This window comes from Drosophila melanogaster, chromosome X (genome assembly GCF_000001215.4).
Source record: "Drosophila melanogaster chromosome X".
Classification (NCBI taxonomy): Eukaryota; Metazoa; Arthropoda; class Insecta; order Diptera; family Drosophilidae; genus Drosophila; species Drosophila melanogaster.
In genome coordinates this window covers 9,908,445-9,923,821 of record NC_004354.4, presented here as the reverse complement: position 1 = coordinate 9,923,821, position 15,377 = coordinate 9,908,445, and the positions used below count along the sequence as shown (strand labels likewise).

Here is a 15,377-nt window from a genome sequence, read left to right as displayed (position 1 = left end):
CCGCGCCGAGACGGGCCAGGCCACGCCCCCACAGCCTCCGGAGGGCGGAAAGGAGTTGTAGCCACCACCCATCTCATCAACGGCCAGCGAAATTGTTTGTCAGCTCCGCGCGGCCTTTGTATCCAAATGCCGGGGCAAATAAATCAAAACTCTGTCGGTGGGCGGAAATCGGGCGTTTTCGGTTGGGGCAACATTATGTTATGGCCCTGAATGTCTGCTGTCTTTAATGGTTATGCCGTGGAGATGGGCCAAGTGCCTGTAACCCGGCTAAATTGATGAAGGACCAACTATATGAGCTGGCCATGAAAACTATGTACAATATATCTGGCTGCCATCTTTCTGGCCAAGTTAAAGTTATCGCTGAAGTTCAGCGCATACAAATTGCTGGCTGAAACCGTGTTGTAGACAAATAGCTGATGGAGCTGTAAGCTGCTTATGGCCTGGAAGGAGGGATAAAATCTTTGTAATAATATATCGTATATATATCGTATATATCTGGGTGCAGGGATATGAGCTTATGTTTTATAATATAGGACAATTGTTAAATACTTTCTATAATTCACTAAAACTATTGTTTAAATTGTTTAAATACCTCTTTATATTTCCTCCAGATATCTACTGTTTATGACAGCAACTGCAAACCCCTTTTCCCTACGCCCATTTTTCACCAAGCTAACGCCTTCAGTTTCAGTCACCACAAACTGTCGCGCTTTGTTTTGTTGGTCAGCAAAGCCGCTTAAGCAGCATTTAAGTCCACAGAACAGGGCCAATTTCCCAGCCCTCCAGACCAACGGTGTTTTGCCACGCCACCCCCAGCCCACTGATTTCCACTGTTAGTTAGTTAATTTTGCTTTAAGCTCATGTACGGTCAATGTTTGGCCAACACCTTGTAATATCCGTTTAAGCTGCCCGCCGCCGTCTGACTGACAGTTGGACATTTTCACCAGGACAGGGCCAATTTAGCTACAGTTCATTTGAGTTTCAGGAGGGTGGTGGAAAATGTGGGTGGAAAATGTGAGAGCAGGAGGCGGTGTGGGGGGGGATCAGGAGCAGCAGCAGTCAGTGCTCTAAACATGACTTATGACCAGTACGTGATGCAACATAAAAATGCCATTACATTGTGCGTGTTTCGTTGCTGCTCTGCTGAGCCGCCCCTCGCCATTGTTCCCCGCTTTTTCCCCGCCATTTTCCCAGCCATTTTCCCAGACCCCCTCCATCACTATCTATGTCTCTATCTCCCTCTCGCCTTCACTCACTCGCGTCTCAGTCTCGTCCAACATGACGTATGAGTGTTGCACGTTTGCCTCGCCATTTCAGGCGACTGCCACTGACAGAAGAAGCTGCCCCCCCCCCCCTCACCACACCCTCTCAACGCGACGGTCCTCCCCTAACAATTTCTCATCTGCCGCTCACCTTGCCATCTTCCCCGCTGCCATTCATCCCCCTGAATGCCACGCATTGTTTGCTTTATTAGTGAAATTTAATGTGAAGTCTATTGGCAAAAGAAAAACAATGGCAGCAATCGAACCAACAGCAGGAAAATGAATAAAGGACACTAAGAACAATAATACTGCATTTTAAGTAATATATTATTAAACAATTTTGGTATTCATAAATTCCAAATCATACCATACAGGGTTATGTTAATATATTTAGTATTTATTAATGATTTAAAGCCCTTACTACTCTAAGATACAAATGGTTAAATTGTGCACCTTTTTTTCAGTGCAACGCGAGATAGATGGGCAATCCAATCGGCTAACCCAGAATGGCGAAGAGCAAAGGAGCCCCCATATCATTCGGCATTTCATTAAAAAAGTTCTTTTTTCTAACGTTTTCGATTCGGCAAACTTCCAAGCATCGATAGGTGCAAATTACACAACAATCGACGGAAAAAGACCGTAGAGTTGTGGGAAAATGTGGAGGAAAAAAGGGATGGATACCACTAGAAGAGCAGAAAGTTTGTTTTACTGGGAAAGGGAAAAGAAAGGAAATACAAAAAATCAGGGAAAAATAGGATGAGCGTGCTTGTTGTTTTTGCTGTTGCTGATTTTGTTCAGAAAAACGTTAGTTTTTTGTTGTCTAGACCTGAAAGAGGTGAGTTACATAGTTTGATGTGTTTCGTACATGCATACGAAGTATTTTACTTAATTGGAAACTTAACCGATAAAAGCGACCAATATGTCTATGTAAGCAGTCGTTTATTGGTATTAAGTAGTTAAATATGAAAAGCTACAGAGACATGAAACAGTCTTTCTGAAAACCCATTGAACTGCCCTCGGTGTGGTTGGTTACCTGCAAAAACTTTGACGTTGCGGCAGAGTCAACGCTTAATGAGTTGCAATTGCTTGTTTAGAGTGGACCGCCCCCTTTTCCCGTGGAAGCCCACCCTTTTCCCGCATTTGGGTAAACTTTGCCTACGCAAAAGTTTGTTAAGTGCCTAAAGACACACACACACACACAAGTACACAGATACACACAGGCGCACACCCAATTACACACACAAATAAACGATGCGAGAGGGGTTACGCAGCATTTAGAATTTGGTTTATGTAGCTAATTTTCTGCTGCCGCAACTAAATAGCCAATAAATCATGCAGTCAATCAATCAATCAGTGCCGCAGCAATGTCTGCCATTCAAATGCAGATTCAGTTACAGATAGACAGATACAGATGCACTGATACGAAGAAACGAAGATACACAGATACAAAGATACAGATACGAGGAACCAGACACGCACACAGGTAAAATGAGCGAGTAAAATTACATACTTGATTCGTTGAAAGGTATGTAACAGGTAAAAGATCATAAATATATATTTGTTGAAGGGTTAATGTACATATATATTTTTGCTTGATTAAAATTACTAACCGAATCGAATGATAGAGGTGATTTTTTGGTATTGGCATTCAATTCATATTCATTTTTTACATGCAGATACAAGAGCACCTGGTGGAAATGGCGGAGTGCGGCACGCCGGATTTCACGAATCCACAGGCTCCTCTTTTTAAATGCCTGTCAATGGCCTTTGACGCAATAATGGAAGAAGGGGGTGAAAATAGGAAAATGTCAGTGCCAAGTGGGCGGCAAATGGCGGGTGGGTGGTTGTGAAAACAGGTCTGCATTGTTGCCCATCTGACTTTCGGTGTGCCAATGTCGCCCCAAAGCGTCAATTGCAGCGTGACAAGAAAGGACCAATTGAGTGGTGAGGCTCGATGTCGATTGTCGTTGAATAGCTGCAAGGTCTCAGGACTCTGGACACTAAATGGCAGCTAATTGCTGGCTTGTCGGCGCAGCAACAACGGCGACAACAGTGGACAAAACTGAAAACAAAAGGGATGGCTATTGTGTGGGAAAGAGATCTAAATAGAAGATATCCTAAAAGTAGATAATACTTTTCATTTTTCCATGCTCTAAAAATGTAAAATAACATAAATGAAGATACATTTTTCCCGATTGGGACAACTAATTAATTACTTGATGGCGGAAATTCGGCAATTCGTTAAATCCGATATTTTCAAATGGTATGTTCTTCATATCTGGGCTCAAAATGCTCATAAAGATGAAAGAATGACTGTTTTGAGTAGCCAATTATCAATGCTAAAGATCCGTGTCACTTTTTGACGGATTTTGGGAAACAAACTTTTGGGTGAATTTTCGCATTTTTTGTAAGGGGTAACATCATCAAAATTTGCAAAAAATGGCCAAAAAATTGAATTTCCATTTGTGGATACAGTTCGATTGGAAATTTAATTACGAGTTCAACAAGGTATTACATTCCATATTCAGACAATTATTTTTAAAGTTGTGGCAATAAAACTGATTATTTGAATGACCGAAATTCGGAAAAACGGATTTTGCCAAAAAGTTGATATTTACAAATGGAATTTTCGTCATAACTTGGCTAAAAATGCTCATATAGATGTAAGAATAACTGTTTTGAGCAGCTAATTACCAATGCTAACGAACCCTATAAGTTTTTGAAGGATTTTGGGAAATTAATTTTTGGGTAAATTTTTGCATTTTTTGTAAGGTGTAACATCGTCAAAATTTGCAAAAAATCGGAAAAACAATGAATTTCCATTTTTTAACACAGTTTGATTGGAAATTTCATTACGAGCTCAACGAGGTATGGCATTCCATATTCAGACAATTATTTTTAAAGTTATGGCAAAAAAACTAATTATTTTATGACCGAAATTCGGAAAAACGGATTTTGCCAAAAAGTTGATATTTACAAACGGAATTTTCGTCATAACTTCCCTAAAAATGCTCACATAGATGTAAAAATTACTGTTTTGAGCAGCTAATTACCAATGCTAACAATTACTATCACCTTTTGAAGGATTTAGGAAAATTAATTTTTTGGTAAATTTTCGCATTTTTTGTAAGGGGTAACATCGTCAAAATTTGCAAAAAACGGCGATAAAATAGAGTTTTCATTTTTGAACACAGTTTGATTGGAAATTTAATTACGAGCTCAACGAGGTATGCCATTCGACACTTGGAGCTATATTTTCAATGTTTTGGCCGTATAACTGATTTTAATACTGTTAACCACTTTAACGTCGTTTTAAAAGGAACAAAGTTACAATTAAAGACATAAGATATCTTTAAATATTCGCACATGAAGATGAACGGCGTTTCCATGACATATTCGAGATGAAGGGAAATTCGAGACAACATTTCCGCTTCACAGCTGCAAAATTGGGGATGTACACATATATTGTAGCTATCTAGATTTTCAGACACAAAGGCCCACTGATGGGCCAACGTAACCAACTAGACCAAACAGCTGTTCTGTTGACCACTTTAAGGACGTAAGGACCTCGGATGCAGGATGTTTTTCGGGGTCGGGGTACTCTGGCTGGAGCTCCACATGGATACAATGTAGCATATATTGAATACCGGATGCCCACACAGCAGACGACGGCTCGTTAGACTTTTGGCCTGCGGTCTGGGCCATCAATGCGTCCGTAGAATTACACCCAATTAAAATAATTCCGCAACTAAGCAATGCAAATTGTATCAAATTACCAATTAATGTCGGCCACCCCTTTATGGGGCCGGGGCCAATCTTATGGGCCTCGTCCAGGCGCCAAAATGTGGCAAATTAAATGCCAAAACATCAAAAGGCAAACACAGCACGTGTGTTCAGTGTGTCCTTTTGTGTGTCTGATTTATAAGCCTTATTATTAGGGACAACACGACGAGCAGTAGGCAGTCTGAAGGCTAATTTAAGTGATTTCAAGTGCCATTATGTATTGATAGAAGCAGAAACACAGGAGACTCTCTGTCTAAATATGTACATATGTACATGTACGTACATCGGTATTCATATGCGTGTTTGCCCAATAGGCTCGCACATCTGTTTGCATTCGAGTGACTTTCGTATGAATATGTGGGCGAAATCGGGCCAAATGAGATAACAAAAGGCCGGCATATCGAAATCCCTTTAAGAACATCCTAAAGGTATTTTGCAATATTGCCAAGGTAATTGTCAAATTCATTGGAAATCAATTGTACACACATAGTCCATAGCAAAATGTTGCAACGCTAAATATCGAATTATTAAACGGCAAATATGTTTCAAAATATAGCCACAGCCCTTAATATCGATTGCAATTTTGTATTATTTTCATTTTCGTTTTGTCATCTCGCACAGATAATTTGCGACTTGTCTAATAAAGTCTACACTTTGCACTGTGTGCACATCACTTAAATATTATTATTTATTAAAAATAAATATTTTTCTTGACTAACGAAAAAGGGGCAACACAACTCTTTTTAGTTGGCCGCTTGAACGCTTTGTTTGCTGCCTGTCCTTCTGTTGATTTTTCAAATTTTCAAATTCACCAAAAGGTTGCTTTGCCAGGTATTAAAATTTACTCACATGCTAAATATTTTGTTAAGAGCTGTCCAACCTTGTCCGCGTGTGTGTGTGTATGTGCGTTGTGTGTGTTGTGGCGTGAGTGTGTGTGCTTGCACTCCTTTGTGTGCGTGTGTGTTGCTTGTTTGTTTGCGTTTGTTTGGGTGTTTTGCGTGTGTCGCGTGTGAAATGCTTGGCAAACAACTACTAAACTAACAATAAGGACCTGCAGTAATTTCTGGCGACGCCTTTTTCACATTCCCTGTACATTTCTGGTGCGTAGAAGCGAGTAATATCGAACTTATTGAAGTTGAAATTTAGCTTTAGTTAGCGACAAATAATATTGTTGTACTAAAGTCTTTATAGTATAATACTAACTTCAATTCCAATGCTCTTGTTTAATTTTCAACCTTTTAAAGCTTAAATTTAAAAAAATTTAAATACATATATTATATTTCGTATTAAATTGTTTAATTATTTTATTATTTCTCAGCTTAAATGCATGATCCCAAGTCTTGATTGATCAAAGGGTATGATCCTTGCTTTTCCCTCTTTCTTTTCAGTTCTCGCCTGCAAATTGCTTTGTTGCCTCTGATGCTGTCCTTTAACTGCACTGGTGTGCGTATGTGTGTGTGCGTGTATGTGAGTGAGGAAAATCCTTGCGTTAGCAGTAATCAGCACGTAGCGTTTAGTTCATTGTATGTGCGTGCTCATTCGCGTGCCGCTGTGTGAGTGATTGTGTGTTTGTGCTTGTGGGTGTATAGGTGTTGGCTGCTTTTTGTGCATAGGTGTTGGTTTGAGTTTGTTTAAACAAAACCCCAAAGCAGAAGTTGCCTTCTACTTGGGGTTTGGTTTATTTTTTCATGCAACCGCTAATACTTCTCTTTCCCTTTTTTAACGTGTAATTTTCGCCTACCGCACTCCTGTTTTTCCACCCCTCCCATCTTAATTTCCAACATTTTTCCCCCCACGAATTTTCCTTCGCTTGTGCCAGGATTTTTTGGCCTCGGGCAGGTCGAGAGCTACTTTTACATAAACACCAACTAGCGTCCAAATAACTTTTAAATGACGTTTGCTTGTGTGTGTGTTCTCGGGTGTCTGTGTGCCTCTGTTTGCGTGTGTGTGTGTGTGGAAAGGGGGCGTGGCGCACGCCTTTGCGTGTGAACTTTGCGGTTGTTCGCCTTCCTGTGACCCCCCGCTTTATTCTTCTTCATTCGCACTTTATTTTAAACTTTATTTATGCGATAGAAAGCTGCAAATTTTTGTTTGCGTTTTTAGCGCTGCGACCCGCGAGTGAATTTATTCGCCACCCCACTCCCGCCCATTTTTTGGCTTATGTAACGGTCGGTGTGGGCTGTGGGGGGGGGGGGGGGGGGGGCGTGGTCCGTGTGGGCGAATCGCATTGTTAACTTTATACCATTGTAATCTATTTTTAAGCATGTTATGTGTGCTTGTGCGCTGGAGTTTGTTTGTTATTTTGTGCAAATTATGCGAGCTTAGCGCGTGAGCTGCTTACTCGTTGTTGTTAATTTTTATTTGTACTTGTAGTTGTGCCCCCGCATCCGCATGCGAATGTATTTGTATCTCGTATTTCTATTCGTATTTGTGCGCCCGACAAGCGGATTTGTCGCTAAGCTGCCACCAATCCCCGAAATCCCCTTTTCGAATTCCCCACCCTACGTGCAAAATACTCTTTATGATGTAAGCGATCATAATTTTTGGCTGCCACTTGAACCGGCGTCGCGAAATGTATTTCAATATATTCGCCAGCTTTAAAAAACATAATACTCGAGAGGGGCGCTTGGCGAAAGGGGGCGGGGCTGAGTAGGGAAGAAGCTGAGACAAACTTCAATCAAGCACATAACGGGCAACGTGAAACGTGCGCATAAAAACAAATGCCAGCCGAAAAGTATGCAACACACTCCTGCGTCAGCGTAAAAAACGAATGGGTGGCAGGATAAAGGACCTCTGGCAATTCAGACAATTCAGCGAAGGGAACGGCGACAATAACAGCTAACGCACAAAATGGCCAGCCATTGAATACCCTTTGAGTATTTAGATTTATCTCGCGGCTATTCAATTAAATTTGAGGAGATCTCGGGCTTAATAAATGCGATAAATCCTACATTTACAATAAGAAGACAATATCAAAAGGATAATCTCTATAAAAACCTTTGCATTAAATAAAGCAGAATTACTCAAGCTTTTTAGCGAAACCATTCTATATTTTCAGCGTGCGATATGCTTCATATCAGTACTTCGACTATTTAAGCAGCCCTCTTTCAGGGTATAAAAACTGATTTAACGTAATTCGTTGTTTTAGTTTTGTCTCCGAGTGCATGCCAGCCTGCATGTGTGTGTGTGTGTGTGTGTGCGTATGTGAGGTGAATGGGTGAACATGGCGGAACAGGACACAATGAAATGAGGAGACTGATAAAGGCATGGGAGGGGAATAGCGAGGAACTGGAGCAGAGTCAAGTATCAAGGCATCGGGCGTGGAAAATCGCAACACAGCAGCGGAATTTGACAACAGGCGAATAAAGTGCTGGAAAACAATTCGGGTTTTAAAAGGAAACATTTTTAGAAAAGGTGTTGGTCGAAAATCAAAAGACAGAAAGGTTTAAACGAAAAGTATTAGTTGTATTTACAACATTTGTAGCCACAGCACTTTTTTGCCACGTTAGTAAATGACTAAAACCTTCAATCAGTTAAGAATATTGGATTCGTATGTCCCTTAATTAAGATACATTGCCTTCAAACAGTTTTGTCGCCTGAACTTTGGCATATTGTGATTACCTTCCCGCTACGTTGTCGTTCATGACTCCGCAGTGCGTGTGTGTGTGTGCGCGTTTGTGTGTGACAGCGCCGTTGGTGCTAACTGTAAAAGAGGGAGGTGGGAACTGTGACTGTGACTGCGACTGGTGACTGCTGAATTGGTGACCCCGACACTACTTGTCCACCCAACCTCCGCCACTCCAGCGATTCAACAAACGCCAGCGACATGGCAACACAGCGACAACAACAATTACACTGAAGAAAAATGTGGTAATATAAATATTAAGGGATATATTAAACAGGTACTATGTTAATTAAACCAATTGAACTAAAACATTGATAGCCAAAAGCATGTGACGTAAACTAGGAGTTAATACTTAACCATACAATTTTCGCAGTGTTTACAACGGCAACAGTAAAACAAAAAAACGACGGGACTGGCAAAAAACTACAGCAACATGCTCACGTCGCTGACGACGTGTCTCAAGTGCGCCCCTCTCTTTTGGCCCCACATATGCCGGTCTCTTTCCACCGAATATAGCCGTCCCTGTCACGCGGTAGTAGTGTTTGTCTGTTGTAATTCACGAAATTGCCAGCAATCGATATAAACATCAAGTCCCAATGCGTTTCGATGTCGCCCCCTCTCTTTCTTTTTTGCTCGCCTGCTATCTCCTTCTGCGCTTCATTGTTGTTGCTGTCGGCTTCTGGCCATGATCCTGTTGACGTTTTGCTCTTGTTGTTGTTGTTTTGGTAGCTAGTCAAGTATCGAGTATCGAGTACTTGGGAGGAAAACAAAAATTGTTTGCCTGGCTTGTTTTTATTTTCATTTTAGTGCTGGCGAAACTGACATTGATGATGATTATTGGGAGTAAATAGAATTGAAAATGCCACCAGTAACCTCCTGTGCTCCTTGCTACGTTCTCAAGGCCCAGGACACGTGTGAGTATCAACATCTATCCTGGCGTCTATATAGACAGCCCCCCCCCCCCTTCCCCAATTCCCCTCAACTACCATCCTTCGCATAATGCGCGCAAATAAATTGCAAAATCAATTGAGCGGTAAAATAGTTTCCCTTCGCGGAAGATAACAACAACAAATCGAAAGTCAATGCTGCTGCCACGCCCACACCATCGCCTGCGCCTGAAAAGACTGAAAATTGAAGCCGGGAAAATAGGAAAGCAGGAACCGAACTCCACTCCCACTCACATGGTAACGCCGAGCACTTTGAACTCGCTTTATTTTAAGCCTGAAAATGGAAAAATATAGAGAAAGGAGGCGTGGCAGGGCAAAATGAAAATGGAGCAGCAGATGTTGGTTTATAATAAAGTATAAATAAAGAACAGTATTTCTATTTCTTTTAAATATTTTAAAAACTTTCTTTAATCCTCTTCGAACACAATTATCTAACCAATATGGTACTGCCAAATATTCCTTAATTTCTAGCCGCTCCAATTGAATTTATAATTTTATTAAAATATCCTAAATGAAAATGGTGAGCCCTGGCTAGCTAATGGTTATGTTCCAGCAAGTCTGCTGCATGAATTTAATCTAATTAAAATCCTGGGAAATACCCCGTAATTATTCCCACTCGTCGGCGACTTGTTGCATACTTTAAGGAGCCTTTAAGCTGTCGCATTGCTAAGAGTCGGTCGCATTACGCATACGCCGCATTGTGCTGCGGCGGTTGGCTTTGGATTCATTAAATGTTATAAACTCATTACGCGTTTTGTCTGCCCGAATGGATATTGGATGAAGGGTGTGATAGGAGCTGAGGTGACAGGTGGTGGGTGGTGGGTGGTGTGTGTTGGGTGTTGGTGTGGTGTGAGTACACCCGAGTTGAACGAGAGTTGTTGGTTTGCTGTAATAACCACAAAACATCTGCGAGCACCACATACTCGCACACAGTTGCAAATGAAAATCTTTGTGCAGAATTAATTAAGTAAACAATACGAAAATTGTGGAAATTGCTTTGAATGCGTCCCCAAACACTCACACATAAGCTGCTTGGCCACACATACATACGTATATGCAAAAGTTATTGCCAGCAGCTGTTGTTGTTGCTCTTGTTGTTACACATTATTATTATGATGCTGCTTAATAGGCAACGCAACTGTGGGCAAAGCAGGCGGCTGGGGGCGCCTTTTGGGGGCATCACAGCCCCTTTGGCCCCTCCCCCCCTCCTAATAACAATCTAGCCATTGTCTGCGGCAACAATTAAGCCGCACTCTGCCTTAATGATAGAGCCACATGAAGAAAATGGCCAAAACAAAGGAGAGCAAAACTCCAAAGTGCATGAAAGGAAACTCGAAGAAAATGGCTGGGAAAATTCAGCGAGCATTTGGGGGGCGGACAAAAAACTTTTGATCATTCATGAATATTTAATCGGAAAAGCGATTGTCCCACTTCGCCAAGAACCAAATTAAATTCATGCATACAAACTATATGCATTTTATTACAATATCCGTAGTATATAAAGTTTTTTTTACATTTAAAGTCGTTTATTATCTCTTTAAAACGCATTTTTCAAGACCTAATGTCCAGTGTTCTTTTCTTCTATCATTCATTTAAGCATTGATCATTGTTTAGCTTTCATTTTAGGCATTTATCATTCAATTTACAAACTTTGAGATACATTCCAATCGGCACGTCTTTACCATACATTTTTTTTCGGCCGAATTGATAGTGTTGAACATAGAGTTGACATTGAGGCCAGATAAACAGAAATACAGGTGGACAGCGGAAAGAAGCTACAGATAGATATGCAAATCGATCGACTGCCAAAAGCAGAAATCGCCAAAACAAAGCCAGAAGAAAGAGGGGAAGTAGAAATGGTGATAGTGGACGATTTGAAGACGAAGCTTTGGGGCTCTCCCAAGATTTAGATGAAAAACAATGGGGCGAAGACAACGAAATTCGTTTGGCACTTTACTTGCGCATCATTAGCGTTATTCTCTCTTTGCTTTCGTTTAACACATATTGGTTAGAAAGCTCGGCCAAAAAGATAAAAATAATACGGTTGGCGAGGGGCGGCAGAGGGCGGGATTATATTATGGTTTATCTCTTGTGAGCTGAACATATTTTATGAGCGCGACATAAAAAAAAAAAAAACAGCGTTTTGGGTCAAAGTTTGTAAGTTCTCCGCCATTTGGGTTGTCGTAAAGGCACTGAAAAAAATCGACGGGCAATCAAATCACTTAAAATATAATAAATATCAGAAAATAAATATTAGCATAGTTTTCAAGTATGTAAAGAGGTTTTTGAGTATATGATGTTTAAGTATTAAGTATTAAGATTACATCCATTCTGCTGACAACTCCCTTTCTCTCACTGCATCGAGAAAGCGTGTGCCCAGATCAACTCCCTCTGAAGTTTATGGCTGCACTAAAATTAACCTATTCGATCCGAGATGAGGCCTGAATGCGCCGCCTTGTCTTTCGGTTTTATTATCGATTTCGATGCTGTGCGGTTTGCTCAGCTGCCAAAGTAAACTATAAGCTATAAACAACAGCCATGACAAGACAGAAATTCGTCGCTACCGTTTGCTGGATTCTATGTCAAGATCAGTGAAGTGCCGAGTACCGAATACCAAATACCAAACACCGAAAAACCCAAAGCCGAATTCCCAGCCGAAAGAAATCGAAATCGAAGTCAAAAAGTCGTTACAAGCTTTTTTTGTACTTTCACTTGTGCAAACACGCGGCCAAGAACGCCAAAGATGTTTAGAGCTCTCGGAGAGCAGGGTCATCAGCATCACATACACTGCGCGAAAATACGAGAAATTCATGTACTGTGCATCTGTGCTATATTAATGTATCTCAAGGCATAATGCTGTTGAAGGTGTTTAAACTAAGTTATAAAATTCATATATTTAAGAAATACTTTATACATATTTATATCTGATCTTTTAATATATTATTTCTAGTGCTCTTCAGAACCATTACTATGCTTGCTTGTAATTTTCCCAAGTGTACTTTTCCATCACGATCATCAGCGTCATGATGATCATCGTCTTCACGGGTCTTTTGGAGTTACAAGCGAGTCGAGTTCTTCAGTAGCCAGCCACGGGGCAAACCATTCGGTCCAGAAGAGCGTGTCTTAAGATCTCGGTTAACTCCCCCAGTTCTTCGCTCCTCTATTTCTTTTTTTTTTCTGGTGTTGCTCAGTGACAGTGAGTGTGCAAGTGTGTGTGGTGTTTTCGGTGGTGCATGACCCTTTGACCGCATGCCCGGTCACGTGAACCACCTTCTGCTCCTTGGCTGCCTGCTCTGCCTGCTCGGCGATGTGCCGAGAATCGAGGCTTTCCACCGCTGGAGTCCCATGATGAAGGCCTTCCGCTATCTCCAGGAGACCATGCTCCGGAATAGCCTGGAACGTGCCCATCTCAATCATGGCATCGTCTTCGAGTGTCGCACCATGTAAGTGGGTGTAGGTTTTGTATTCAGCTTTATTCATCTGTTCTTCAATTTTAAAGTTTTTTCAAACAATTTTATAGTTTCCATAATAAATGCGTATTTTTAGCTAAGAACTTCGACTTTTTTCCAGATCAGCTAAGGATTTTGGTAATGAAGTGCATTTCAATCTGCAGCTTGGAGACCTTCGAGGATTTCGTCGCCTCGATCCTAACAAAAAGTTGGCCCTATTTTTGCACGGCTGGAATGATCAGGGCAGCAAGGATTGGGTGCAAGAGTTATTGCTAAGTATGTATACTCACCTTATCCACATAATCATCATTCGAATTTCGGTTCTTATACCCAGCTTGGACCCTATTCGACTCCAATTACAATGTGTGCGTTGTGGACTGGGGAAATCTGTCGCAGAACGACTACAAGTCCGCATCCATGTCCATTTTCGATGTGGGTCTAACGGTGGCTGGAATCATCATGGCCCTGGAGGAGCTGCGTCCCAATCACTTTCATCGAAGCAACGTGACCTTGGCGGGCTACAGCTTGGGTGCCCATGCCGCTGGATATGCGGGCGCAGTGTTGGAGGGTCAGGTGGAGCAGATCATAGGCTTGGATCCCGCTGGACCGCTGTTCTCGCTGCCCGCCGAGGTGGCGCCCAAGTACCGCCTGGATCCAGGAGATGCGCAGTTCGTCCAGGTACTTCACACTTCCGGCGGCTCCTTGGGCACCAGTCTGAAGTGCGGCCACGCCGATTTCTATCCCAACGGAGGCAGGGCGCCGCAAACGAATTGCAAGATGTTCGCCAATCTGCGTGACATGCAAAATACCAGTAAGTCAAGGCCATCTATATCATAGGATTATTTCAAAGATAAGCCGCTTATTTAATATGTAATCTCGCTGAAGAGCTATGAAATAAGATACAAACCATTATCATTCGGCAGATCCCGTTTCCTGCAGTCACTCGGCGGCTGCGATCTTCTTCCGGCAATCGATGGATCCCGAGTACCCGTTCGTGGGCTACGAGTGCGGCAGCTACCGGGAATTCGCCGCCGGATATTGCGATGGCAACCGGAAGGCGCGCTTCGGTATCCATTCGCAGAGGCGTGCGCAGGGTAGCTTCTATTTCCGCACCGCCCCCCAGCAGCCGTACGTGCCGAGGCGTCAGACCAACTGGCTGAGCGGGGTGGGGCGAATGTCGTCGAGCAAGGTCAGTCAGGTTAGCCAAAGCCCCCTGGTGCTGCGCCTCTGGACGAACAGCTGGCGGCGGCGCGAGCGAGCGAGAGAGCGACAGCGAAGAGACAGAGACAGAGAGAGTGATCGCTGTGCGTGAATAAGTAGTTCCTAGTGTTTTGTTAGTGTTAAAATAAACGCAGCCTAAATGTATGCAATCATTTTATGATGGAAAAGAGACGTGACAGCCTAAGGGTTAATCAACAATCAACAGCACATTGTTGGATAAAGTTTACTGTAATAATATGTCTAACAAAACAATGTATTTTCATTTCACTTTATTTTGTGCTGCGATTCTATTTATAACTCCCACAAACCAATATTCCTTAAAAAAAACAGATGATACTTAAGATACTTAAGCTTACTTAAAATCTCTAGCGAGTTCATCGTAATTCGCCGAAGTTTCTCACAAGAATATAAATCTCTAGAGCGTTTTTATTTTTTTTTTTACTCTTAACGAACGTAGCAGTAAATATTTCCGTTCAATTTGGCAGCCAGCCGGTTTTCGCCATGTTCTTGTAAACTGCATAAAAAATAACAAGAAAGCCAAACGGCCAAACACACATGGAAAAGTCGTTGACTTGCAGCCACAAAACGGCGAAAAGTCGGCTGCATTTAACAGTTAATCGTAAAGCAAAATTGTGAGAGAAAAAGAAAATAGAAAATGGAAAATGGAAAATGGCGGAACAAGAACAAGCAGCAGAAAACAATAAACTGAAATTCAATTTTCGCATTGTAAAACATAATTTTCTACAAAACTTGACGTCAGCTTGGCCCGCTTTTTGCTAAAAGGTAGTTAATATTTTTGCAGTCCATTGCGGCCGTGCCCCGCCCCCGCGCCCCTCTCACAGCACCGGAAAAATAAGTATGTACTCTAGTAGAAAAATCAAAAAAACTATTTAAGTCATATGTTTGAGTACAAAATTTATTTAAATATCATGTAATAAACAAACATTAAATATAAATCCTAATTTTTTAATAATATTGTTATTAAACTAGTTGTTTGAATTAATCAGTCCGCTACTTATATGTTACAACGTTTTTTCGTCGAGTGCAGCTATCCCGTTGTACATTCCACTCGAGTTGTTCTTGCTTTTTC

General features: G+C 41.7%; 1 protein-coding gene across 2 annotated transcripts; it reads left to right on the top strand.

Moving 5' to 3' along the window:
• Window positions 1-12,695: 12,695 nt before the first annotated feature.
• On the top strand, window positions 12,696-15,159 carry CG1986 (uncharacterized protein). Of its 2 annotated transcripts, none has more exons than NM_001298138.1 (4): window positions 12,696-13,060; window positions 13,188-13,342; window positions 13,401-13,877; window positions 13,990-15,159. In NM_001298138.1, the coding sequence occupies exons 1-4, from the start codon at window positions 12,867-12,869 to the stop codon at window positions 14,376-14,378; spliced, it is 1,215 nt and encodes a 404-aa protein (NP_001285067.1). In that variant the 5' UTR covers window positions 12,696-12,866; the 3' UTR covers window positions 14,379-15,159. The 2 variants fall into 2 exon arrangements, with proteins under 2 accessions (NP_001285067.1, NP_572590.1); NM_132362.1 differs by having other exon boundaries at window positions 13,990-14,430.
• The last annotated feature ends 218 nt before the right edge of the window (window positions 15,160-15,377 follow it).